Raw genomic sequence first — 27,500 nt, forward strand, 5'->3', positions numbered from 1 at the left:
TACATATTTATTTAGGAAAATAATGCATACATATGAATGTGAAAAAGCACATATTTAAAAAAAAACTACTAAAAATGTAAATGTGTGTATAAGTCCATTAACACATATTTATGTGTATAAATCTATGCTATCTCAACTCTGCGTTCATTTTTAACACACATCCTATAGATGCAATTTCATTTAAACTGGGAACCCCACTGCATCCAGGCACAAAATCCAATACAGCTCACGGTTCTCCAAGAACAATTTGCCAGGGACCACCTTTTGTATTCTTTTGCACTTGTTCAATTATAATGAACTTGAAGTGGTGTTCAGGGAATTCCAGAATGTGTCTATATAGGGCAATGGTAGTCCCCCCCCCCCCGTATGTCATAATTGTGCTCATAAATACGTTGCTTCAGCATTCGCTCCATCTTACCAATATAAAAAGAAGGACAGGCCTGGCACAATGCCCCATATACAACTCAGGAATTATTATAATTGTAATGCCCCCTCACTCTAAAATTTAAACCCATTGATAGCAAAAAGCTAACCAACATTGATGTATTTACAGTGATGGCATCTCCCACATGGATACATGTACCTATGTTTTAAATCATCATGTTGTTTACCAACTTTTTCTACCAAGTTTTTGATGTTCAAACCTCTTTTCCATACTATGACTGGTTTGTTACGAATTCTAGATCTAATCTCCCCATCTCCCAACAAAACCTTCCAATTTTTTGCTAGATTCTCCTGGATCGATTTAAAGTCCACAGAGAATCTGGTTATAAAGGACAATTTGAAATTGGTACGAGTAGTAGTAACTGTACTTCCCCTATTTACTAGAATAGTTGAATTACATGTACTTACATTATAGTCATTCCCACATAACCATGTTCGCATAGAGAGGTCCACAATCCACTCCCATTGCAACCCTGGTCTGCTGACAAAAAAACTGCTCATCAAAATAAATATAATTATTCCTTAAGACCATTTCCATCATTTCAACATATGTGTTAATGGAATTTTGGTCAATCCCTTTCCTAAATAAAAATTCACCAAAGCTATCTAAGCCGACCTCATGAGGTATTACAGTAAATAAATCTTTTCATCCACAGTAAAAAAGAAAAAGTGTTTGATGAACTGTACCTCATTACATTTAACAAGAAAGTCCCAAGAGTCGACACAGAGCTGTTTCTCAGTTCTTAATAAAAAATTTAAGTTTGGTATCTAGGAATTTAGCAATCGGGGAGGTAATAGAATTACGGTGGTCTACAATGGGGAGGAATGGTTGATCTATAAATTGTTTGCGCAGTTTAGGGAGCACAGATAAAGTTGGAATAACTGGTGCATTCATTTTTAAACATTTAAATTCAACAAGTGAGATGCGACCTTCCATAACCATGTCACTTAATTGTGTGTTAATCCTATGATAGGCAATATTAACCTCATTCCTAGACACTTGACAGTACGTGGTACTGAAAAGAATGTTATACGTACATTGGATATAGTTCTCCATGTCCATTATTACAACCCCAGTACATGGTACTGAAAAGAATGTTATACGTACATTGGATATAGTTCTCCATGTCCATTATTACAACCCCCCCCCCCACCTTTGTCAGGTTGAACAATTCTAACCTTTTGTTGTCGCACCATAGTGAAAATGTCAAGGTCAGCTGGTTTTAAATTCTTATGGTATACAACTGGAGATTTCAATAAATGCCTGAAATCCTGTTCACACATTTGCTCAAAGGAGTGGAGGGTGGAATGCATGGGCGGGTTACACACACTGGAAGGTCTTAATTCATTTTGAGTAGCCCAATTACTGTTGTTGAATACAATGTTAAGGTTAATTTTCCTGGTAAACAACTTGAGATCTAAAATCAATTATGGAAGATTAGAACGAACAGCAGGAACAAAAGTAAGTCCCCTTGCAAATAAATTTGCGATCTCAACAGAATAGTCCAGAGAGCTATTACAGTTATTTGCAAGGGGACTTACTTTTGTTCCTGCTGTTCGTTCTAATCTTCCACAACTGATTTTAGATCTCAAGTTGTTTACCAGGAAAATTAATCTTAACATTGTATTCAACAAACAGTAATAGGGCTACTCAAAATGAATTAAGACCTTCCAGTGTGTATAACCCGCCCATGCATTCCACCCTCCACTCCTTTGAGCAAATGTGTGAACTGGATTTCAGGCATTTATTTAAATCTCCAGTCGTATACCATCATCATCTTCTTTCCACTGTTCCCGTTAGGGATCACCACAGCGGATCATCTGTTTCCATTTCTTCCTGTCCTCTGCATCTTGCTCTGTCACACCAACCACCTGCATGTCCTCTCACCACATCCATAAACCTTATCTTAGGCCTTCCTCTTTTCCTGTTACCTGGTAGCTTCATCCTTAGCATCTTTTTCCCAATATACTCAGCATCCCTCTTCAGCACACGTCCAAACCAATGTAATCTTGCCTCTCTGGCTTTGTCTCCAAACCTTCCAACCTGGGCTGACCCTATAATATACTTCCTATAATTCCTAATCCTGTCCACCCTCGTCACACCCAGTGCATAATTCCTAATCCTGTCCACCCTCGTCACAGTGCAAATCTTAACATCTTTAACTCTGCCACATCCAGCTCTAACTCCTGCCTTTTTGTCAATGCCACCGTCTCCAGCCCATATAACATAGCTGGTCTCACCACCCTCTTGCAGACTTTCCCTTTCACTCTTACTGGCACTAGTCTGTCACAAATCACTCCTGATACTCTTCTCCACCCATTCCATCCTGCCTGTATTCTCTTCTTCACCTCTCTTCCACACTCACCGTTACTCTGAACTATTGAACCCAAGTATTTAAACTCATCCACCTTCACCACCTCTACTCCTTGCATCCTCACCATTCCTGTATCCTCCCTCTAATTCACACACATATATTCTTCTGTCTTAGTCCTACTGACCTTCATTCCTCTTCTCTCTAGTGCATATCTCCATCTCTCCAGGGTCTCCTCCACCTGTTCCCTACTCTCACTACAGATCACAATGTCATCTGCAAACATCATAGTCCACGGGGACTCCTGTCTGATCTCGTCTGTCAACCTGTCCATCACCATTGCAAATAAAAAAGGGTTCAGAGCTGATCCTTGATGTAATCCCACCTCCACCTTAAATGCATCCGTCACTCCCACCGCAGACCTCACCGCTGTCACACTACCCTCGTACATATCCTGTACCACTCTTACATACTTCTCTGACACTCCCAACTTCCTCATACAATACCACAACTCCTCTCTATTGCCCCTGTCATATGCTTTCTCTAAGTCTTCAAAAACACAATGTAACCCCTTCTGACCTTCTCTGTACTTCTCCAATAACACTCAGACCAAACATCGCATCTGTAATGCACTTTCCCAGCATGAAACCATACTGCTGATCACTAATCATCACGTCCCTTCTTAACCTAGCTTCCACTACTCTTTCCCATAACTTCATGCTGTGACTGATCAATTCAATCCCTCTGTAGTTACTACAGCTCTGCACATCAGCCTTATTCTTAAAAATCGGTACCAAAACACTTTTTCTTCATTCCTCAGGCATCCTCTCACTTTCCAAAATTTCATTAAACAATCTGGTTAAAAACTCCACTGCCATTTCACCTAAACACCTCCATGCTTCCACAGGTATGTCATCTGGACCAACAGCCTTTCCATTCTTCATCCTCTTCATAGCTATCCTTACTTCCTCCTTGCTAATCCATTGTACTTCATGATTCACTATCCCCACATCATCCAACCTTCTCTCCCTCTCATTCTCTTCATTCATCAACCCCTCAAAGTACTATTTCCATCTGCTCAACACACTCTCCTCGCTTGTAAGTATGTTTCCCTCATTATCCTTTATCACCTTTACCTGCTGCACATCTTTCCTAGCTTGGTCCCTCTGTCTAGCCAAGTCCTTTTCTCCCTCCTTAGTGTCCAACCTTTCATACAACTCTTCATATGCCTTATCCTTCGCCTTCACCACCTCTCTCTTTGTCATGTACCTCATCTCCTTCTACTCCTGTCTACTTTCTTCATCTGACAATCCCACTTCTTCCTTGCCAACCTCTTTCTCTGTATACTCTCCTGTACTTCCTCATTCCACCACCATGTCTCCTTGTCGCCCTTCCTCCGCCCAGATGTCATACCAAGCACCTTTCTAGCCATCTCCCTTACTAGCTCTGTTGTAATTACCCAGCTATTTGGTAACTCTTCACTGCCACCCAGTGCCTGTCTTAACTCTTCCCTGAACTCCACCTCACAATTACCCTTTTTCAATTCCTACCATTTGATCCTTGGTGCTGCCCTCACACTCCTCCTCCTCTTCTTGATCACCAACGTCATCTTACAAACCACCATCCTATGCTGCCTAACTACACTTTCCCCGGTCACCACTTTAAAGTCTCCAATCTCTTTCAACTGGCCCTCCTACATAAAATATAATCCACCTATGTGCATCTTCCTCCAATCTTGTATATCATCCTATGCTCCTCCCTCTTGTTAAAATACATATTCACCATAGCCATGTCCATCCTTTTCGCAAAATCCACTACCATCGGACCTTCTGCATTCCTTTGTTTAACACCATACCTACCCATTACTTCCTCATCCCCACTGATCTCCTCACCAACATACCCAATGAAATCTGCTCCAATCACCACTCTCTCACCCTTGGGTACAGTCATCACCACTTCATCCAACTCACTCCAAAATGTTTCTTTCTCGTCCATCGCACACCCAACTTGTGGAGCATATGCATTAACATTATTCATCATTACACCATCAACTGCCAGCTTCATAAACATCACTCTATCCGACACTCTTTTCACCTCCAAAACACTCTTAGCACACTGTTCTCCTCCCATCCACACCATGATAAAACAATTTGAACCCACCTAACCATACACCTAGCCTTACCCCCCTTCCATCTGATCTCTTGCACATACAATATACCAACCTTCCTTCTGTCCGTCATATCAGCTAGCTCTCTCCCTATACCAGTCATAAGAATTTAAAACCAGCTGAACTTGACATTTTGACTATGGCGAGACAACAAAAGGTTAGAATTGTTCAACCTGACAAAGGTAGGGGGGTTGTAATAATGGATATGGAGAACTATATCCAATGTATGTATAACATTCTGTTCAGTATCACTTACTGTCAAGTGTCTGGGAATGAGGTTAATACTGCCTATCATAGGATTAACACACAATTAAGTGACATGGTTATGGAAGGTCACATCTCACTTGCTGAATTTAAATATTTAAAAATGAATGACCCAGTTATTTCAACTATATACGGGCTCCCTAAACTGCACAAACAAATTATAGATCCACCATTCAGCCCCACTGTAGACATTCATAATTCTATTACCTCTTCTACTGCTAAATTCTTAGATACCAAACTTAAATTGTTATTAAGAACTGAGAAACATCTCTGTCTCGACTCTTGGGACTTTCTTGTTAAATGTAATGAGGTACAGTTTCCTTTTTACTGTGGATGTAAAAGATTTATTTACTGCAATACCTCATGAGGTCGGCTTAGATTGCTTTGGTGAATTTTTATTTAGAAAAGAGACTGACCAAAATTCCATTAACACATTTTGAAATGATGGAAATGGTCTTAAGGAATAAATTTTATTTATTTTGATGAGCAGTTTTTTTGTCAGTAGACCGGGGTTGCAAATGGAGTGGCTTGTGAACCTCTTTATGCGAACATGGTGATTTGTGACTGCGAGCGGAGATTTCCCTTTGAACACTCAGGGTTCCAAAATTGTATTCTGTACTTGAGATACCTGGACGACCTGTTTTTTTATTTGGAATGGAAACAGAGTGAGTATTGACATTTTCTTAGACTATATTAATAATAGAACCAACTTTCTACATTTCTCTCCTAACATTGGTGAGGACAGTATTAGCTATCTTGATGGCAAACTTGAGAAGGACGTGATAAAAGGGAGATTTGTTTCTACCATATATAGGAAGCCTACCTATTCTAATGCCTTCCTTTATTTTGATAGCAGTCACCCATTGTCCCAAAAGAAAGCAGTTGTTAAGGGACAAGTTGTCAGGGCTGCAAGGATGGTGTCAGATTTTGATTTATTTTCATAGGAGTGTGCCCTTTTAGAGAGTATGTTTATTAAGAGGGACTACACCATGGGCTTTGTGCAAGATATTTAAAGAAAAGTAATGGACAAGAGAAGATCTGGGTTCTATTCCCCCATTCTTGATGAAAATGGTCATGACTATAATGTAAGTACATGTAATTCAACTATTCTAGTAAATAGGGGAGTACAGTTACTACTACTGATACCAATTTCAAATTGTCCTTTATAACCAGATTCTCTGTGGACTTTAAATCGATCCAGGAGAATCTAGCAAAAAATTGGATGGTTTTGTTGGGAGATGGGGAGATTAGATCTAGAATTAGTAACAAACCAGTCATAGTATGGAGAAGAGGTTTGAACATCAAAAACCTGGTAGAAAAAGTTGGTAAACAACATGATGATTTAACATAGGTACATGCATCTATGTGGGAGATGCCATCACTGTAAATACATCAATGTGGGTGAACTCTTTGCTATCTATGGGTTTAATTTTAGAGTGAAGGGGCATTAGAATTGTAATAGTTCTGGAGTCGTACGTGGGGCATTGTGCCAGGCCTGTCCTGCTTTTTATACTGGCAAGACGGAGTGAATGCTGAAGCAACGTACTTATGAGCACAATTATGATATATGGGGGAAAAAAACTACCAATGCCCTATATAAACACATTCTGGAATTCCCTGACCACTTCAAGTTCATTATAATTGAACAAGTACAAAATAATACAAGAGGCGGTCCCTGGCAATTATTCTTGGAGAACCGTGAGCTGTATTTGATTATGCGCCTGGATGCAGTGGGGTTCCCATGTTTAAATGAAATTGCATCTATAGGATGTATGTTAAAAATGAAGGCAGAATTGAGAGAGCATAGATTTATACACATAAATATGTGTTAATGGACTTATACACATATTTACATTTTTAGTTGTTTTTTTTAAATGTGTTTTTTCACATTCATATTTATGCATTATTTTCCTAAATAAATATATATATTTTTTTCTGGGGAATCTACTAATGGTTATATGGGTTTTAACTGTTTTTATATTTTTATACACTGTTGCTTTAATTCATTAACTGGTGTTTGTCATGTGATAATGCAAGTCATATATATGTGCCCATTTGAATGTTGGCTTTTATCTGATGAAGTTATGTATTTTATATAACGAAAGTGCTTATGTTTCTTTTATTTTGTGGTGCAATATACTGCTGGTGAACTACAGCTCCAACCCTGAGAGTAGCAGGGAGATGAGTAGACAGATTGTTGTGCCAGATGACTGATTGCTGGCGGCCTTGTAGATAGCTGTGGAACCAGTTTTTGGCTAGTGTGGAGAAAGAGAGGTCAGATAGAGCAGAGAGTAGTAGATTGTGTGACACAATATCAAAGGCTTTAGATAGATCCAGAAATACAGCAGAGGAGAGGAGGCCATTGTTTTTGTGATGGAGGATAGTGTTGGTAAAGGACAGGACAGCAGTTGTCGTGCTGTGGTGTGGTCCGAAACCATGCTGAGTATTGGAGAGGAGGTTATTGTTAAGGAAAAATTTGGAGACCTGTGAGTTGATGCATTTTTCGAGTATCTTGGAAAGGAGGGAGAGGACGGAAATGGGGCAGTGGTTGGAGAGATCAGTGGACGGTCCACCTTTGTGGTAGGGAATGATGTGCGATATTTTCCATAGCGTGGGTACATAGGATTCAGATATGGAGCGGTTGATTAATATGGAAATAGGCTACGGTAGGACATCAGCTGCTATCTTTAGGTATTCAGCGGGCAGGTAGTCGGCTGCTATTGTGGGTTTTGTTTTGTCACGAGTCTTTTTATGTAGGAGGTGGGTACTGTGAAGAGAAAGAAGGTAGGGAAGGGTGGTATTGGGTTGAGTGAGGGGGGAAAGTAGTGTAGTGAAGTGTTTTGTTGTTAGGGATAGCACGGATTCTGTGAAGTGTTTACTGAAGGAATTAGCAATGCTACTGGTAGAGAGAGGGGGTGGTTGGTAGGACGGTGCTTACATTTCCTGGGCAGAGTATAGAATTAACTGTGGACTAGAATTGTTTGGGGCTGTTTTGGGAGGAGTTTAGGGATGTCTGATAGAAAAGGGCTTTGTCTGCTTTTGCTTGCTTTTTGATCTTATGTAGTTTAAGGAAAAGTTGCCTAGCTGAAGGGTTTTTAGTTATGCACCAGCGTTCCCATGTTCTATCCCTGGTTTTCATACTGCCCCTGGTATTTTTTTGTAGCCAGGGGGAGGTCCTACTTCTGATTCTGGTGTTTCTCAAGGGGGCATGGGAGTTAAGGATGTTGAGGAAGGTACTGTTAAAAAAATGGATCGCTTCATCTAGGGTGAGGTACTTTAGAGGTGACCAGTTTACATTCTGGAGCGATGAGGTGAAGGAGTTGGGTTAAAATATGCTTTGTTGTGAATAAGTCTGTGGGTACTGGGTTTGTAATCATTAAAGTGATTTTTTAGTACGAAGGCTGGGGAATGGTCACTGAGGGAGTCAGGTAAACAGCCTGCTAGGTAGATGTCAGGAGCTTTGTTAACTAAGACCCAGTCAATAATGGTGTGGTTACTGGGGTTTTTATTGATCCTAGTGGGAGTTGTATTAGCTGAGAGAAATCATGGAGCTTTAGGTGGAGGGCTGGGTGGTTGCTATTGCCGGATAGCCAATTGATGTTAAAGTCCCCGGGGATGATAGTTTCTTGGGGTAGGGAGAGACTGGCCCAGTCTAGTAGGCTTTCAAGGGGAGGTATATTTTGGCCTGGTGGGAAATAGCACCTTATAATGTTGATTGATTTTTTTAGGGTTTAATTTGAGGGTGGTATAAAGTACTTCTTCCTCGTGAAACTGGGGAGATGACTTGGTGAGAATATGGATATTGAGGTGATGTTTGTAAAACAGTGCCACACCTCCTCCTTTTTTGGATAGTCTGTCCTTATGGAGGATGTTGTATCCAGGTGGGAGTATCTGCTCACTTTTGATGTGAGGTTTGAGCCACGATTCAGTTACGATAAGGATGTCAGGGGAGTAGAGGCTTATGTAAGCATGGAGGTCTTAGATTTTATTACAGATGCTTCTGATGTTAAGAGACATAATGAGGATGTCATTTGGGTTTTTGTTGCTTGTGGTTTGGGTGATGGAGGAGTTGGTTGGAAGACGGTTTGTGTAGATACTGGTGATTGTGGGGCCAGGGTTGGGGTGCACATCTCCACTGACAGCAAGTTTAGAAAGAGTGTTGAGAATATGTTTTATATATGCAGTAAAAAATTTGTTGTATTTTATGGAAACTTTGTGTTCAAATGTGGTGGGGGTTTGGTAACTAAATAGTTGTACTGGGAAGAGGTAGTTTGAGGTTGTGGTAATGAAATTATGCAGTGGGTGTTTGAGGGGAGTTGATGTGAGAGAGCAGTGGAAATGGTTGGGGGTTATGAATGTAGCTGTTTGATAAGATGTAATGTAGGCTGGAATAGTGCAAGTGAGGATTACAACAGTATTACCTAGTGGCATGGTTGCTTTGGGTTATGATGTGAGATTAAGTAGGTAGGTGGAGTAGATGGGTAATAACCAATTATATACACAATAATCACAGTGTGACCAAAAATTGTAACATTAAAACCATATTACATCAAAAAGCATGAAAATCAGTTTCTATCAGCCGAAAGACTATACAATATAGTGATAAGATCTGTATTGGTCCCAGGTAATAATCACCTATATGTCCCCTATTTAGATTATATATAAACAAAATTAAATAAAGAGGAGTATGTGCTAATCAAGAATATGATAGCGACACCTAATGTAAACTACAATATAAAAACAAAATGCGTGGTCTGACTGCATAACTCAAAAACCCATGCCCCAATTCACCATCAAGATGGAACCAAGAAGTAGGCCTGCCTATTACTATCCCAAGATGTTAAGAACAATTTAACACAAACAATGATTATGAAAATCAAAAAAGAATGAGATATATAGCACAGATAGTCCTAGTCACACAAGTCTAAATAAAAAAGGCAACTATTGTAATCTCAATATAACACAGATTCACTAGTAAATAGGGCTTGTTACCCACATAGATATTAACAATAGTGAAAAATAGATGTATGAAGTCATTGCCTTGAAAAATTACAACAACGCTCCTTTAAAGTAACAATTACAAAACTTGCACAAATGTATGAATAGTAAAATCACAATAATCAGACCCAACCTTACAAATAAAAAATAAAAATAAAAATGTATTCACTTGGTCTGACCTTTCACAAAGGGAGGCCTAACCCCCAGGGGTATTGATAATGTGGGCCACAACGGAATAAACCTTAAGTATGACATTCCTGAACAATGTTAAATACACAATGAACACTAGGTATTGTGAGCCACATTTGTTCTTCTTAGAATGATAAACAATATGGAAAAAAAATGTTCAAAAAGTGTCCTTATTGAAATGAAAAATAGTCAGTGATATAAAAGGCTGACCCAAAAAAACAACTGTAAAGGACAATCAAATACAACAAATTAGCTGCAATAAACATCAAACTGAAAAACGCCAGTTGTATGATTTATAAATTATCCCCTTTGATAAACAGTAGAAACACAGAAATATGCACACACACATACACAGACATTTGTTAATACAAACTTATTTACTACTGCCACTCTGTGATGACCACAGTAAATTGCACCAAAACCGTATCCGTTTACCCAAGATGAGCTCCACATTCAAGTGCTCAGCTTGGATTCAGCAGAACATAACACAGTGAGGCTCTGTTTCCTGTTAACAAAAACTCACATGTCAGGGAGCTCCACCAAATACAATCCTACCTCTTAATTAACCTCACCCTGAATCAAAGGTGACAAACCCCATCACACATCGAGTGAGTAAACTATAAAGAAGATGTAAAGACAAACAGTGACAAAACAGCAAAGCTACTGGGTTTCACACTTACCGCATCACAAACTTTTTATCAGCTAAAGTAATGAGCATTAGACCAGAGAGTCAGTGCCAGTCTGCAGCAGGTGCAGTATTAAATTAAATACTACCAGTGATAAAAAAAAAAAGTACAGTTGTGTACACTTACCATAAATGTAGATGTTCGAGTGTATTCACTGTTGCAGTCATCACATTTGGGTTATCTGCCTGCAGGTAGCTCTCAGCCGGCCTGAATACCAGAGTCTTGGATTCCTGCGTTGGATGCTGTCTCTTCTTCCATGACGTCAGATCGTCAGGGGTATAAAACATGCAGCCGACGCCATTACATCAGTTTTTCTTGCCCCAGATGTCAGGTGCCTCCACAATGGAAAGGAATTCTATGTTATCGTACACCTCCATCAAAAAGTAAATACACCAGAAAACTTAAAACACCAAACAAGAAGGAAAGGTAGAGCCAAGAGACGTCAGGGGGCTGGAGGGAGGGTAACCAGGACTGCAACAGTGAATACACTTGAACATCTACATTTATGGTAAGTGTACACAACTGTACTATGTTTTTCATGTTTTACTGTTGCAGTCATCACATTTGGGTTGATTCCCAAAGCTAAGGAATGGAGGAGGAAGTTAGAGAGCATTAGGGTCAGCTATTAAGCCCTGCAAGACCACAGTGGCAAAAAGAGCTCTGGATTTAGAAAAAATAGGCACGTTGTAATGCTTGGTGAAGGTATGTACAGAGCTCCAGGTAGCAGCTTTGAGGATGTCCCTGGTAGGGACTCCTCTGAGAAAGGCTGCAGAGGTAGATGCAGCCCTGGTGGAATGTGATCTTATCACCTGTGGGGTAGGTTTTCCACGGTGCTTGTAGCTGAAATGAATGCAATGGGCTATCCATTTAGAAATTGTTTGCTTTGAAATGGCCTTTCCCTCTGCCCCTGCAGCAAGGCCAACTAGCAGCTGTACAGTTTTTCTGAGAGGCTTGGTCCTGTCCAAATAAAATCTAAGTTGTCTGTGCACATCCAGAGAGTGCAGTATTCGTTCTCATTTGTTCTGTGGATTAGGGAAAAAAGTAGGCAAGTGAATGGACTGATTTAGGGCCACACTAGACACCACCTTGGGTATAAAGGAAGGACTGGTCCTGAGGGAAACCCTGTCTGCATGGAAGATAATGAAGGGTTCAACTGCCATGAGGGCCTGTAATTCAGACACCCTTCTTGCTGAAGTGATGGCAAGAAGGAAGGCTGTTTTCCAAGAAAGGAATTTCAACTCTGCAGTTGCAGCTGGCTCAAAGGGTGAGCTTTTCCAATACAAAGTGAAGGTCCCAGGCTGGAGTAGGGGCTCTCCTGGGTGGTCTTAAATTAATGGCCCTATAAGGACTTGCTTTAGCAGGGGGTGAGAGAAGAGGGGTGGCTCAGTATTATAATGTGCTGAAATGGCAGAAGCATGAATTTTAATTGATGAGAAGGATAGGCCCTTGTGGAGCACTTCTCTTAGGTACTGAAGAATATGAGGTAAGCTGGGCACCGTTGTGCACATCTCGCCCGAGTCTGGCTCCAGGAACAGTATCTTTTCCACTTTTCAGCATAGGATTTTCTAGTACTAGGCCTCCTTGCCTCCAGAATAACATCTAGCACCTGCTTACTGAGGGATGCTATTGGAGAGCTCAAGGGATTAGCCAGGCTTCAAGGTTTAGGGTTTGAAGCTGAGGGTGCAGAATCTGGCCCACCTGCTGAGACAGCAGGGAAGGGGTCTGAGGCAGGTGCCATGGTTCCAGCAATGTCATACTGTGCAAGAGGGGGTACCAGTGCTGGCGTGGCCAGTCTGGTGCAATCAGTATTGTCCTTGGCTTGTCCTGTTTGATCTTTTGCAGAACCTTCGAGAGGACAGGCAGAGGGGGAAAGGGATAAACAGAGAGGCTTTCCCAGGTAAAGGACAGGGCATCCACTTTCCAAACTTGACTGTGGGAAGTCCTTGTGCAGAATTTGTCCAACTGGTAGTTCTGAGGGGAGGCAAACAGGTCTACCTCTGGAGTCCCCCCCATTTGTTCCTCAAGAGGTCAAATATTTTTGGCTCCAGTTTAAATTTGTGTGGGTCCATGAGATTTCTGCTTAGGTTGTCTGCCAGTGAATTTAGCTTGCCTGGCAGGAGCTTGTAGGTGCACTTGGTAGCTCAAGGCTGTGTTCCACAGAGCCATGGCTAGTCTGCAGAGAGGGTATGAGTGGGTTCCCCCCTGCTTGTTTATGTACCACATAACTGTGGTGTTGTCTGCCTTTACCAATAGTTGTCCTGGAAGAATGCGGTGTTTGAATGCTGTCAGGGAATTCTGTACAGCTAACATTTCTTTTTGGTTGATATGTAGGTGCATCGGTCTCGGGTTCCATTTGCCCTGAATACACTGCCCTGCCAAGTGAGCCCCCCATGCATAGTCTGATGCGTCTGTTGTGAGGGTTTGGGTGGCAGGGGGTAGAGTGAAAGGGAGCCCCTTGTTGGGATAGCAGGCCTCTGCCCACCAAAGGAACTCTGTCTTTATACAAGGAATGATAGAAATCATTGATTCCAGGTCCTGAGAATGCTGATACCATAGGCTTTTTAGATACCACTGTAGTTTCCTCATATGCAGTCTTGCATATGGAGTTAGTAGAATGCAAGAAGCCATGAACCCCAGGGCTTGCAGAATTTTCCTTGCAGAGAGCTGGGGCTTTGTGGCCAATAGTTTGAAGTAGGTTGTCAAATAAACTTGTTTCTCTGGAGTGAGGAAAGCCATTTGTGAAGTTGTGTTCAAGCTTGCTCCTAGGAATACAATTTGGTGGCAAGAGTACTAGGCGAGATTTCTTTTCATTTATGGTGTACCCCAGTGAGGCAAGTCCTGGCTTTCTGCCTGAATCAGACAATCATCCAAGTATGGGTATATCTGAATATTTCTCTGCCTGCAAAATGCAATGGCTGGAGCTAGACACTTTATAAATACCCTGGGCGCAGTAGATAAGCCAAAGGGAAGTGCAGAGAATTGATAGTGCATGGAGCCTGCCCTGAAGCGCAGGTATTTCCTGCAAGATTCCCTTATTGGAATGTGCAGGTAAGCTTCCTTTAAGTCTAAGGTTGCCAACCAGGCATCTTTGCCTAGCATAGGAAGCAGCTGTTGAAGTATTAGCATTTTGAATTTTGGGATTACCAAAAAGGTGTTTAGAATAGAGAGGTCCAGGATAGGATGCCAGGAGCTGTCTTTCCTGGGTACCAGGAAAAGTCTTGAATAAAACCCTTGTCCCCTTTGTTCTGCTGGGACAGGTTGAATAGACTTGATACTTAGAAGAGAGAGAACCTGCTGCTGGGCCTCCGCCCACTTATCTGGGGATAGGTCTGGCCAACTGCTTGGGGTTGGTAGGGTGTGAAAGTGGAATCTGTATCCTTGGGAAACTATATTCAAAACTAACTCATTTGTCCTGGGTAATGAGTTCCCAGTTTTTTGCATGGAGGGTGAGCTTTCCTCCTAAGGGAGCAGGCAGTTGAGCATGGTTTGGAAGGGCTAAGGTTAAGTCATTGTGCCATTTTTCAGTAAGGGGGAGGTTTACTACTCCCTGCTTTGGAAGTGGGAGCCCCCCACTGCTTAGGCCTGTGTGCAGCCTGAGACTGTAACCTAGATGGTCTGCTGTTCCTGGGTTTGGACTGAGAAGGCCTGGAAGAGACTGGAAAGGACCAATTCTTTGAAGGCCAATACCTACTAAACCTGGGAGGCTGTACTTGTAGGAAATATTTGACAGTTTGCATAGATTTAGCTTTTTCCTCCATCCTTTTGAGGACTTCTGCTTTGTTGCCAAACAGGCGGTCTTGGTTTAAAGGAGCATCCAGTAATTTAGCTTTAACATGATCTGGCAAGTTTTGCTCCTTAAGCCAAGCATACCTTCTAAGTACAGACCCAGTGACAGCAGCCCTGCAAGATGCTTCTAAGGAGTCAAAGCCACACTGCAAAGTATATTTACCGACTTGTTCTGCAGACTGCATTAAATCCTGTAATTCTTTGTGTTCAGCACAGTCAGGAATCAACAACATTTTCTGTTTAAGTAGTCCCATAATATGCTGCTGGTACTTTAACATATGAAACTGGCAATTTAAAGCCCTAATGACCAAAGTAGCAGATGTGTATACCTTCTTACCCCATGTGTCCAAGGCTCTGGAATCTCTATCAGAGGGGGTACAATTTTTGGCAGCAGTAGCCTTAATGCCTTTTGGTCCTTGGGAAATGGTCGCTGGATCCGCATTAAGATTCTTGAAGAGGAACTTGTGAGAGTCAGGTACACTGTGATACCAGTCAGGTTTTCTGGGAGCTGGAGATAAAGTGTCTGGGGAAAGGCTAGATTCCAAGAAAGCATCACCTACAATGTCCAGAACAGGAGGTATAGCTAAAGGCCTGTGTTGAGAAAGGAGTAAGAATTCCCTAAGCCTCTTTTTGGAGTCAGAGTAATCCTGGCTTTCCCAGTGGAAATGCTCCCTAACAGTGTGCAAGGTTTTACCAAAAGAAAAATCTTCTGGAGGGGAAACAGAGGGAATGGAATCCTCTGCATCAGAATCCTCATAGGTAGATAAAGACAAATCCTGGTCATCAGAAGGGAAAGAAATATCAGATTCCTGATCAGAAGAATCAGAAGGAAAATCAGTTCTAGGCCTCTTAGAGGGGGAAGGCTGGCTTCCCTTAATTAAGGCAATAAGCTCTTCAGCCAATCTAAGCATTTATTTTTTAGGCATGGAGTGAGTTTTAGCCCTGGGATGAAGAAGATGGCGTTGGTTTAAAATGCAAGTCTGTAGGCCTGAATACACCCTCAGAAGCTGGTGCCTGCACTGTGGCTCCGGACACATCCAAGGTAGAGACATCTGCAGGTTCCATAGTGGAGGAAGCATCTCGCGGCATACCAGACTCTGAATGGGTCTCAGTAGAGGCCTGCAAATCTGAGGTAGCTGGTATCAGGGGCTGCGAAAGTGCCTCAATAAGTACCAGCGGACTGGCGACTAGCTTAACGGAAGCATCGTCTGCAGTTTTGGACCTATGCGGTCTGTCTCTGTCTTAATCTTTATGTTTTTTTGGAAGATTTGTAGTCTGATGGCTTAACGAAGCCATTTCAGAGTACTGATAAAGAGTACCAAAATAATTTCCTGCAACTATAGCCCGACGACGTATAGTTCGGGGGTAGAACAAGGCACAAAACCAACAGCGAGGGACATCGTGATCTGGCCCTAAGCAAGGAATGCAGTACGAATGAAAATCTTTATGAGGTATTTGCTTTCCAAGGTAAGACAATTGTTAACTTTTACTGACATCGGTTGGAGCAAGAAAAAAGATCCCCAACGGGGTATTTATCTTTTTTTTGAAAACTTCGGTTCTGAAACTTGAAAACGAAAATTTCAGGAGTTGGACGACCGGCACTTGAGAACTGCTTCAGCTTCAGGCACCGCATGGCAGAATGCATTAAATCCTGTAAATCTTTGTGTTCAGCACAGTCAGGAATCAACAACATTTTCTGTTTAAGTAGTCCCGTAATATGCTGCTGGTACTTTAACATATGAAACTGGCAATTTAAAGCCCTAATGATCAAAGTAGCAGAAGTGTATACCTTCTTACCCCTATGTGTCCAAGGCTCTCGAATCTCTATCAGAGGGAGTACGATTTTTGGCAGCAGTAGCCTTAATGCCTTTTGGTCCTTGGGAAATGGTCGCTGGATCCGCAGTAAGATTCTTGAAGAGGAACTTGTGAGAGTCAGGTACTCTGTGATACCAGTCAGGTTTTCTGGGAGCTGGAGATAAAGTGTCTGGGGAAAGGCTAGATTCCAAGAAAGCATCACCTACAATGTTCAGAACAGGAGGGATAGCTAAAGGCCTGTGTTGAGAAAGGAGTAAGAATTCACTAAGCCTCTTTTTGGAGTCAGAGTAATCCTGGCTTTCCCAGTGGAAATGCTCCCTAAGAGTGTGCAAGGTTTTACCAAAAGAAAAATCTTCTGGAGGGGAAGCAGAGGGAATGGAATCCTCTGCATCAGAATCCTCATAGGTAGATAAAGACAAATCCTGGTCATCAGAAGGAACAGAAATATCAGATTCCTGATCAGAAGAATCAGAAGGAAAATCAGTTCTAGGCCTCTTAGAGGGGGAAGGCTGGCTTCCCTTAATTAAGGCAATAAGGTCTTCAGCCAATCTAAGCATTTATTTTTTAGGCATGGAGTGAGTTTTAGGCCTGGGATGAAGAAGATGGCGTTGGTTTAAAATGCAAGTCTGTAGGCCTGAATACACCCTCAGAAGCTAGTGCCTGCACTGCGGCTCCGGACCCATCCAAGGTAGAGACATCCACAGGTTCCATAGTGGAGGAAGCATCTCGTGGCATACCAGACTCTGAATGGGTCTCAGTAGAGGCCTGCAAATCTGAGGTAGCGGGTATCAGGGGCTGCGAAAGTGCCTCAATGAGTACCAGCAGACTGGCGACTAGCTTAACGGAAGCATCGTCTGCAGTTTTGGACCTATGCGGTCTGTCTCTGTCTTAATCTTTATGTTTTTTTGGAAGATTTGTAGTCTGATGGCTTAACGAAGCCATTTCAGAGTACTGATACAGAGTATCAAAATAATTTCCTGCAACTATAGCCCGATGACGAATAGTTCGGGGGTTGAACAAGGCACAAAATCAACAGCGAGGGACGTCGTGGTCTGGCCCTAAGCAAGGAATGCAGTACGAATGAAAATCTTTATGAGGTATTTGCTTTCCAAGGTAAGACAATTGTTAACTTTTACTGACATTGGTTGGAGCAAGAAAAAAGATCCCCAACAGGGTATTTATCTTTTTTTTGAAGATTTCGGTTCTGAAACTCGAAAACGAAAATTTCAGGAGTCGGACGACCGGCACTTGAGAACTGCTTCTGCTTCGGGCACCCCATGGCAAGAAAGACTGATGTAATGGCATCGGCTGCACGTTTTATACCAGACGACCTGACGTCATGGAAGAAGAGACAGCATCTGATGCAGGAATCCAAGACTCTGGTATTCAGGCCGGCTGAGGGCTACCTGCAGGCAGATAACCCAAATGTGATGGCTGCAACAGTGAAACACGAAGAACATCAAAATGGATGGATGCCATGCACTTACTATAGGAATCACAGGGAGAAGTTGAAGTGGGGACAACACAGCCCCCATACATGAAATAAAGAAGCAATTCAGAGGAGTAAGCAGCCGTGTGAAAACAGAATGGATAAGCCGCAATGGTAGCGTTATTGCCACACAGCAAGACGTTCTCCCGTTTGATTCTTGGCGGGAGCACCTTCTGTGTGGAGTCTGCATGTCCTCCTCGTGGTTGAGTGGCATTCGAAAGACATGCGTAGAATGGAAATGCCTTCTTTGAAGGTTGGGCGTCGAGCTGGTTCCTCAGCAGCTGTAAAAAATCTACTGCCAATCATTAGGGGACTGGAGTTCCGCTGTGGCGACCCCTAACCGGGAAAAGCTGAAAGAAGAACAAAAACAACAATCTTACAGAATGGAAAAAGAAACTTAAGGGTATTCAGAAAGTTAAAAAGGGTACCATTTTTCAAAAACGACAAGGAGTGTAAAATTCAGAATGGATGCGAGGAAGAGGTATTTCACAAAAGTGGCAGATGACTGTGGCATCTTCCAGTGGATACAGTAACATCAAATATATGAAAGGAATTGACAAATGGTCACACAAAAGGGAAATTTCATGAAATGGAATAAGCTACTTGTTAAAAAGGAAATACAGTCAAAATACAACAAGCAAGTAAAACAGGGTGAGCACGCAGACAGAGTTCCTTATGAACAATCCAGATTATAATTTAAAATAAAATAATACCTGAAAGAAACCTAAACAAGCGGGGGGAGGGTGATGAAAAATGTTGCCAGTCTTCAACCAGCAATCAAAATGTGGTGAACAACTGTTACAATTTTAAATGAATGGACCCTGTAAGAGGGTGAAGACACAAACTTCTCAGGACTGAAACTTATTGTTTCAAGTTCTTTTTCTTCTCTCTACATGATTTTTGCCTCTATTATCTGCAGATCCTCAGGCTTCCCATATTCAATCAACCCAACAGCTTCAACTTAGGGGAGACACAATCACAGAAGGCAGTTAGTCAGGCAGCCATCAAAGGTTTTACATGCCCTAACACCTGAGCTGTGAACTGTGGGTACCCAGAACATCAGCCACTGATGAGACATTGCTTGATAGGCATGTGTCTGGGTCCTTCTTTTCATCTGATGTCCAGCTTCTATAAGGTATCAGTACTGCAGATGACCAAACTGCTTTCACTACCACCAAGGACAGATGAGCTGACAAAAGCCACTTGTTCCACCTAAATGGTTAGCTCCTCCAGTGCCAGGGTCATTAACTGATCTTGGGTCACAGCTATAGTCCTCTGAGCCAGAGCCAGCTTGTTTCAGCAGTCTACTAGGAAAAGTAATGTCCTGTAAGATGAATGACTTTCCAATAACAATTCTCTACCAAAAACTAAGACTAAACTCAGTAACTTCCACATATGTAGTGACAGTTGCTGGTAGCAGATGAAGGTCCTGGCAGATACTTCACCTTAATGAGTATTAGTTTTAACACAGCAAACTTTGTCCACAGATATCCTGACACCATGGCTATAAATGGCACCAAGAGAAACCATTCTTCACATAATACTGGAACTCTTATCTCTACTTCAGCCTTAGAAGAATGCACTAAAGCTCAAACAACCTGGCCTGTAGGGAAGATAAAAACTACTGTCAGCATAAATCCTCCCCACGGTCATCTCCAAATCTCCCCAACCACACCAGGCACACTGCTATTATGCATTCACACTCAAACATCGTTAGTCAGTGTGGTGACATAACAGCAGGAGCAGGTATCAAATGACATCCTCATAGCACAGTTGCAGGAGCAGGTATCAAATGACATCCTCACAGCACAGTTCATCCATTTCTCAATCAGCATTATATCCTGGGTCAGTACACGACTTTGTACAATTTGATGATATAACACTAACATGGTTCCACCTTAGAAGAAGGGGGCATAAAAAGAGTGCCACGGTCTGCATTTTTTGGTCAGAATGGCAATCTGGCTCAGCTGCATTTCATTTAGTAGTCTACCCCTGTAAAACAATGCCTTAATAGGACTTCCCATAACATTTACAATCATAATGCTGTCAGGTGCTTACCTCTGTAGCTGACGAAGAAAGTGTTCTAACAACTGTTGTATGGGAGTGCTTTCGTTTTCAGCTGGAATACAAAAATATACATTTTAACTAAATTGAAGCAACTTTCTGAAGCACAGGAAGAGCTAAAGATAACCACATGAAGGAAGGTTTTCTAAACCAAAACAAGGACATTTCTGACCATGCTGCATTTAGTTTGCATGTTCCTCATTAGAGCTATTTTAAAAAAGAAATTATCAAAGTCTTAGCCTACTGCAAATAAAATACAGCAGTATCAGGATACTCAAAGAGGTAAGTACTTACCATATTAGCTGATGTACGAATACTTTCTCTGAAAGATACTTTGATGAACAGGATAAATGCAACTGATCAGAAAATGGCATGCTTAAGTTTCCATACGCAAGAGACTGATGCATGCCATGAAATTACTCTGAGAATATAAGCCTGTTTAATTTCCCACACCAGCCAGTTTACTCCTAACCATTATCCTGCACCCTTCTGCAAACAAGAGCGACAATTTAGCTAAATGAACCCCACCGCTAATAAGTGATACACCAGTACACACTTACCCAGCTTACAGTTAAATGCAACAGCTAAGGCCAGCTGGATAGGATACCCACTTGCAGAGGGATGGAGAGAAGGCGTCCATACCAAAATCATCTTCTTTGAAGATTAACAGGTACTGTAAAAATTAAAAATCTGTTATATCTACATCTAAGGACCCTCCTCAATTGAACTAAAGGCTGGTCAGAAACACCGGGAAAAATCCATCAGGGAGGAAGGAGCTATAGAGCTACACAAGGACCAGCAGCAAATGTGGTATGCTGATGATAGCTTACCCAGTCAAAGCCAAACTTTGGAGCTTTGGGGCAGGATCACAATGCCTGGGAGGGATACACTGCAGGCCAAAGAGACCACACTGAACAAATCAGCCAAGATAAAACAGGCTTGACCTAATCATAACCAATGCAATGGGCAAAACCACCCAATGATGCAAAAAATAAAACTACCATCTCCCAAGGACTGAATGGTAAAGCATCCCCTACTCTTTTAAGGACAGGAAGATGGACCACCAATCTATCTAATCAAACAGCACAGATAGTTTGCAGACCTCCTACAGTAGCTGCACTGTTCTGCAAAGTGTAAGGGACCCCTCTCACTCTTCCAAGTTCCTACCTCCTTACAAGGAAACTAAGAAGAAAGGATACAGGCAGTCTTTTCAGGACTACAGGCAAGGAGAAGAGAAACCCACCTTCTCAAAGGGGGTAAGAAAGGAGTACTCCTCTACAAGCCTTTAACATGAGGTCTCTTAGGAAGAGACAGAGCCCCACAGAATGGTAAATAATTGATGGATGAATTACCACACCACCAAGCCACTGCACCCAGCAGCAGCAAAGTTAGCTTGTCAAATATTATTTCAAAGGGGAAAAAATCCACAAAGCAGAATAAACAGTCCACCCAGAGGAGACACTTGACACTATGCAGCTAGATTTTATCACATCCTTCACCAGGAGTCCAAGGCAGAACAGCATCAGGAACCTGAAGTGGAAACCACAACACAGAACAATCCACACATTTGCAGCAGACAAACCACAAAGATAAAGGTACTGCTCCATCCACATGGGGAACTGCATTCATGTGAAACCATGTGGTATAACTTCTTAGCAGCTTACAACCTTTGCCCAAGACCCAGCTAAAATATTGTCATGGCCATTGATAAGACCTCTGCCAGGCACAATGGTTCTGTTTTTTACCCTGCAAAAAGGAAGAAATCCCCAGCGGGCCCAAGGATGGCTCCTCACGTATCAAAGACATGAATACCAAATCAGTGCCTGCCTTCCTCCCCTTGACAACTAGTAGGAGATGATGGCAAAAATCAGCTGCATCATTGAACTCAAGGATGACACAATCAGCCAGAAGGTGGGAACCCCCAAAACTGAAAACATGGACAGAGCAAAACCATACTTCCTTCTCTGCCAAAACTGACAACATGGACAGAAGAAAATCATACTTCCTTCTCTGCTGAACAAACAGTACAAAAAGCGAGAGATGTACTACTACAGAAAAAGGACTGAGGTCTTTCCACGAGTGCCACTTACCCAGACTCAAGACACCTCCTGCAAAAATGACTGGAAGGGCAGCTCTGAGTGACTGATACCCTTTCCATTTACAGGGTAACAACTTCTATGTATGCTGTTGGTAACAAAAAGAATTTGAGAAACAAAAAGGGATCCCTGCAACAGGTAAGGCGGGAGGGGGCAATAACTTAAATCATCCCCTAAAAGGAGTCATTAGAACATACCTGTTGCTAAGCCAAGAAAGGAGAAGTCTTGGTAACTTCGACAACATTACTAGGAGGGAAGGAGTCTTGCAGGCCTGATGAACCTAACAGGGGCTTGAGACAGAAAGACCCTACCACCATTAACCAAAATCTGCAGAAAAAAGTGTGTGGGGTGGGGAGAAAACCTGGCTGGGATCCAGTGAGAACTCCTTCATGGGGGCTGCACCATGGTAGCATCTGGCTGAAAAGCCGATTATAAACAGTGCTCCTCTTCAGACAGATAAGGTCACAAGAGAGACTTTGATGCTTATATGGACAACTCTCTTCTTCAGTCTTCATGTTTCCACCACAGTCAGGAAATCCAATCTGGTCCAATTCATTTCCAAGGGAATATCTTCAAGATCCAAAGAAGGCATCTCGCCGTTGTACTTTTCTCTTATGAGACCCATCATTAAATACCAAGCCCCTTTTGGTACATGCAAATCCAAGCATATCACTCAACTGGAAAAGCCTCAAAGTTTTCTAACCAAGAAAATTAAAGGACTTCATAAGTTCTTAGTCATAGGCGATTGCTAGGCTAATGGCACAAGAGCCTTTACAAGCCTAGCCAATAATACTCCAGATGTGACAATATTATATCTTAATTCCCCAGATATGGGGATGGGGTATATCAGGGTAGTAGGTGTTTACATGTTGGAGCTCTGAATCATTTTACAGACTGCCTCTGTCCAAAAGAGACATGGGCTGTACCATAGGATTGAATTTACGGTTTCCCATCCATTTATCCAAGTAAGTTTATTCCATACATGAGGTAGCCTTTGGGATATGAATCTGTCTCTCCAGCAAGTTCTGTTGGTCACAAATAAATTTCATGTCCATGGAACGAGTAACTCTTGTATAATTTGTCTTGCAAATATGTAACATGTTCATCAGGACTGGATCAAAGAATGCCTTGTAGGTCAGGCATAAATATCCTCTCGATAAACAATATGATTCAGAGTAAAGGGATGGGGCTTTCAGTTGGTCTGCATAAGACATGTGTGTTATGCTTTTTACCTTTTTAGTGAGAAACATCTGGGGCTACTCCAACTGGTGTAGGTGCCTGAATAGGTACATGCAGAAGGGAGCACTGTACTCGATTATGGGCTTAATGAGGGCCGAGTACAATGGCACTAGGACTTCCTTTGATCTTGATGCCATGCCTTTATTTGTAAATTGAGACACACACAAGGATTTCCTCACTACTGTAACTACCTGGTGGTCAAAGTTTAAGTTACCATCTGTGTTCCTAGGTCTTTCAGCACTGGGTCTTTTTTTTAATGGTGTGCTATCGATTTTACAATTTGCAAGGATATCCAATTTACTGAAAACTATGACTAGGCATTATTTAGCATTTAGTCTGAGACCATGGTTTTGGCACCAGTTGTTTTGTCATTTTAGGCGTGTTTGTAGGATGTCAACACCGATTAAGGATTCAGTGACTTACAATCATCAACAAACCTGGTGAGCCAGAGGACCCCAAAATTGGCCTTTACTTCAAAGTAGTATGCATTAAAGAGAAGGGGTCCCAACACTGAGCCCTGTGGGACACTGCTAGTAACAGGTTTCTTACTGGAAGTGGATTCACCTATCCAGACAAATGTGTCCTGTCAGTGAGCCACCTGTCTATCCATATAACAATGTAGGGGTTCATGCCTACTCAGCAAATTTATCGATGATCCCCGAGTGGGTGAAAATGAGAAATGAGGGAATCAAACCCTGTAACACTGGAACTGAAGACTGTAATCTTAACCACTGCATCAACTGCCAGAACTACGACTTAAATCCTTCAACTACACCAATAGATTAGCACCATTTTCCCTATACTCGGCAGCTTACATGTTGCTAAGAGGGGACCCTCATCTTCGCTTTTCAAACCATGAAAGACTCTACCCTGTTTGACTTACTATTTCTTCAGAAAACCAGTGACTCTCTAAACATTCACAAGAAGGACCTAAACGTACACCAAAGGATGAGACTCAACTGACAGATAAGTTCCTAGCTCAACATACTCAGTCTAAGGAATAACTTATCACTACAGGTCAAACAAAGAACTGCTATGGTTACCTTTAAGGCTAATCTTGAGTGGATAGATAAACAAATTTATACCAGGGTTATCACGTACAACCCTACTCAATTTGGGAGGGCAGCACTATTAAGGGCTTAAAAAGGATGGCAAGAATATTTATGTTTGACAGCTTTAAGGTGTATATTGATAGTCATCTTAAGGTCACCGTGACGGCTTGCCTAGTACTTCTTATATTCCTTTGTACCCACGTTCCATGCCCTGGCCCCCATGGAGATACCAGTTTTGAGGAATCCAAATATGTCGAGGACTAACTCTGTCATTTTAAGGAGCACTTAGAACTCATGAATATTAAGGCGCCCCATTGGAGGGGGACAGTATTTAAAGCAGCCTGAACAACAAAGAAGTCTAGTCTGTACCAATGTGTAGGCTTTCTAATCAGGTAATGTTGCTCATCCATAAGTAAATGGATAATCGACATGGGGAGAATATCAAGATATCAACTCAGAACAGATAACCCCTCAGTGGATGCCCAGAAGGACCAGCAATTGAACAGTACCATCCAAATGGAATGCAATTGGAGAAGCTCCCACAGGGATTTCCAGAGAGGGCAACTCACCATCACTGATGAAAACCTTACAGGACAAAGGATACAGGATCCACTTCTTACATTCTTTAGCTAATAGTACTGAACACCTTGATGCACTCTAAAGACTGAAGTACCTGAAAGGGCCACCCCAAAACCTGGAGAAAATGTCCAACAAAAGACTCTGAGGGAACAACAGAGATCATCACCTAACATACAGAGATGAATTTACCAAAAGCTCCACCACTGCATGTCCTAACAGTGAAGAAAAATGCCCAAGGACTCCTAAGGTAATATGGTCCTCAAGCAAATGAACCGACTCAGCATCTGTCTCATTCTGAAGTGGGTACGTCTCTCTTTAACCTCCCTCATTAAAGCGGCCTCAACTACACCACAGCAGAAGAATCACAGGAGGGAAATGACTCAGCAGTCAGGAAAAATTCCCTTCTAAGACTGCTCCCCCAGCATAATGTGTCTGGCTGATGTGGTGGGTAAGGAGAAGACATGACCATGCATCTGGGGTATCTAATGGGCCTTTTCCTTCCTCTAGAAGGATAAGGACACAAATTTCAAGGAAAATGGCCCTTTGATGAGGGGAGGCCTGCCTCCAGCAATGGAAAGAGTTGAGCAAGAAGTGCAACCTCAGCCTAAATATCCCTCTTATATCAAAAAGGATGTCAAGCACAAGTCCACTCAACTACCCCAAGTGACAGATCTTCAGCTATGCCACTCTGCAAATGCTTGTGGCAAGTATGTTGCCTTAGTCAAAGCATCTATTAAATCCAAGAGAGCCAAAGCATCTATTAAATCCAAGAGACAAAGTACCACATGAAAGCCAAAAAGACTGAGTCAAAGAAAGGTCCTTCCTGATTTCACACTCATGTTGCCCTGAATCGGGACATAGTATAGGAATACACTTTTGTTTTTAATCATCAGATGTGTTCTGTGCCCGAGTGCTCCTGCCGACTGGTCAAAAGTGAAGACTGTTGTTTTGAGGACTGCAGGTAACCAGCAGCTGCCATACAAGTTGTCAGCCTTTGATAAATAGAAAATACATCTCTAATACGGCAAGGACTGATAAAATGCAACTGCCGCCTCTATTTCTCCAAGATAACATGTCCCATTCCCATATTCCTTGACAAAGCACATAGGAAAAGATTCCCACCCTGTTTGCTGATATAACAAACTATTGTTATGCTGTCTGAGCAAACTGGCAACTGCACAACATAAGTTGTTGGGAAGGGACCCTATTTTGCTACCCACAAGACAGAGGGTGAAGAGAAAATACCCAGCTCCATCTGTGCTTTGATTAATGCACTCATCAGCTCATCCCAGTCCATATTTGAACAGGGAATGAGGGAGACCTGGACAATCTGATGGAGGCTGCAAACAAAAAGGCCTAGATTAAAGGTACCTAGACAGTCTCAAAGATGACACTGCTTCACACTTCCTAGACAATGTAGGTACAACAGACACACCTGAGAAATTCCTGGATTAGTTACAAAATGACAAGTCTCAACTTTTATAGTAATTCCTCAGAGGGAAGAGGATAGGAGTCCAATCTAAGCATGACAGAAGGAGAGTCTTTGTTGAAAGAATCCTCACGCCTCCTATTTTACTGATTAGAGGTAGCATAATCAGAAAGCGGGACTTCCTTTAAGAGTTTACTCTTCTGCTCTTGTACGGTCCTGGTACCAAAGTTTCTGCAAATATCACAAGGGGAGTCCAGGTGCTCTATCCTAATAGGTTCATAGGTTCATACTAGGCTATCTGCCCTAGGCCATTTGTAAGCCTAGCCAGAGTGTGTTTGGCTTTCGCCACCCATTTAAATGAATTTTACTATGCCCTTTTTCGAGGTTTAGTTTACTGTGCCTCTGTCTAACAGTGACACAGACGTGATACCCGGGGTAAACCTACGATCTCCCATCCACTCATTAAGATTCTTCTTGAAGAGAGTCAGTGAGGGACTCTGCCTAACCTGGACTGGGATTTTATTCCAGAGTGAAGGGAGCCTCTGGGTTATGAATCTTTCCCTCCAGCATGTCCTATTTATTTCTGTGCTGAGGTTCAAGTCCCTCGAGCGCGTAGCTCAATGGGATTTGGATTTTCTGAGATGCAACATGTCCATTAATTCCGAGTTGGACATGGCTTTATACGTCAGGCACAGATCGCCTCTAAGCAGGCGGTATGCAACTGAGTAGAGCTGGAGTTTCTTTAACCGGGCAGCATATGGCATCTGTTTGAGCCCTTTGATTCTCTTGGTGAGGTACTTTTGGGGTCTTTCTAGTTGCTGCAGGTGTCTGGTAAGGTACATCCCAAAAGGGGCATCGTACACAATTATGGGCCTGATGAAGGATGAGTAA

The 27,500-nt window shown here is 42.2% G+C and overlaps 1 protein-coding gene across 7 annotated transcripts in view; it reads right to left on the reverse strand.

Moving 5' to 3' along the window:
- Positions 1 to 27,500, reverse strand: part of BRD9 (bromodomain containing 9) — a 748,767-nt gene that overhangs the window by 685,450 nt on the left and 35,817 nt on the right. For all 7 annotated transcript variants that reach the window (XM_044065138.1, XM_044065137.1, XM_044065136.1 and 4 more), the window contains exon 4: positions 20,209 to 20,269. In XM_044065138.1, coding sequence (XP_043921073.1) covers positions 20,209 to 20,269 — 61 coding nt within the window. The remainder of the gene's footprint in view (positions 1 to 20,208; positions 20,270 to 27,500) is intronic.

The sequence above is a fragment of the Protopterus annectens genome, chromosome 3.part0, assembly GCF_019279795.1.
Source record: "Protopterus annectens isolate FY-2018-M chromosome 3.part0, PAN1.0, whole genome shotgun sequence".
In the NCBI taxonomy this organism is placed as follows: Eukaryota; Metazoa; Chordata; order Ceratodontiformes; family Protopteridae; genus Protopterus; species Protopterus annectens.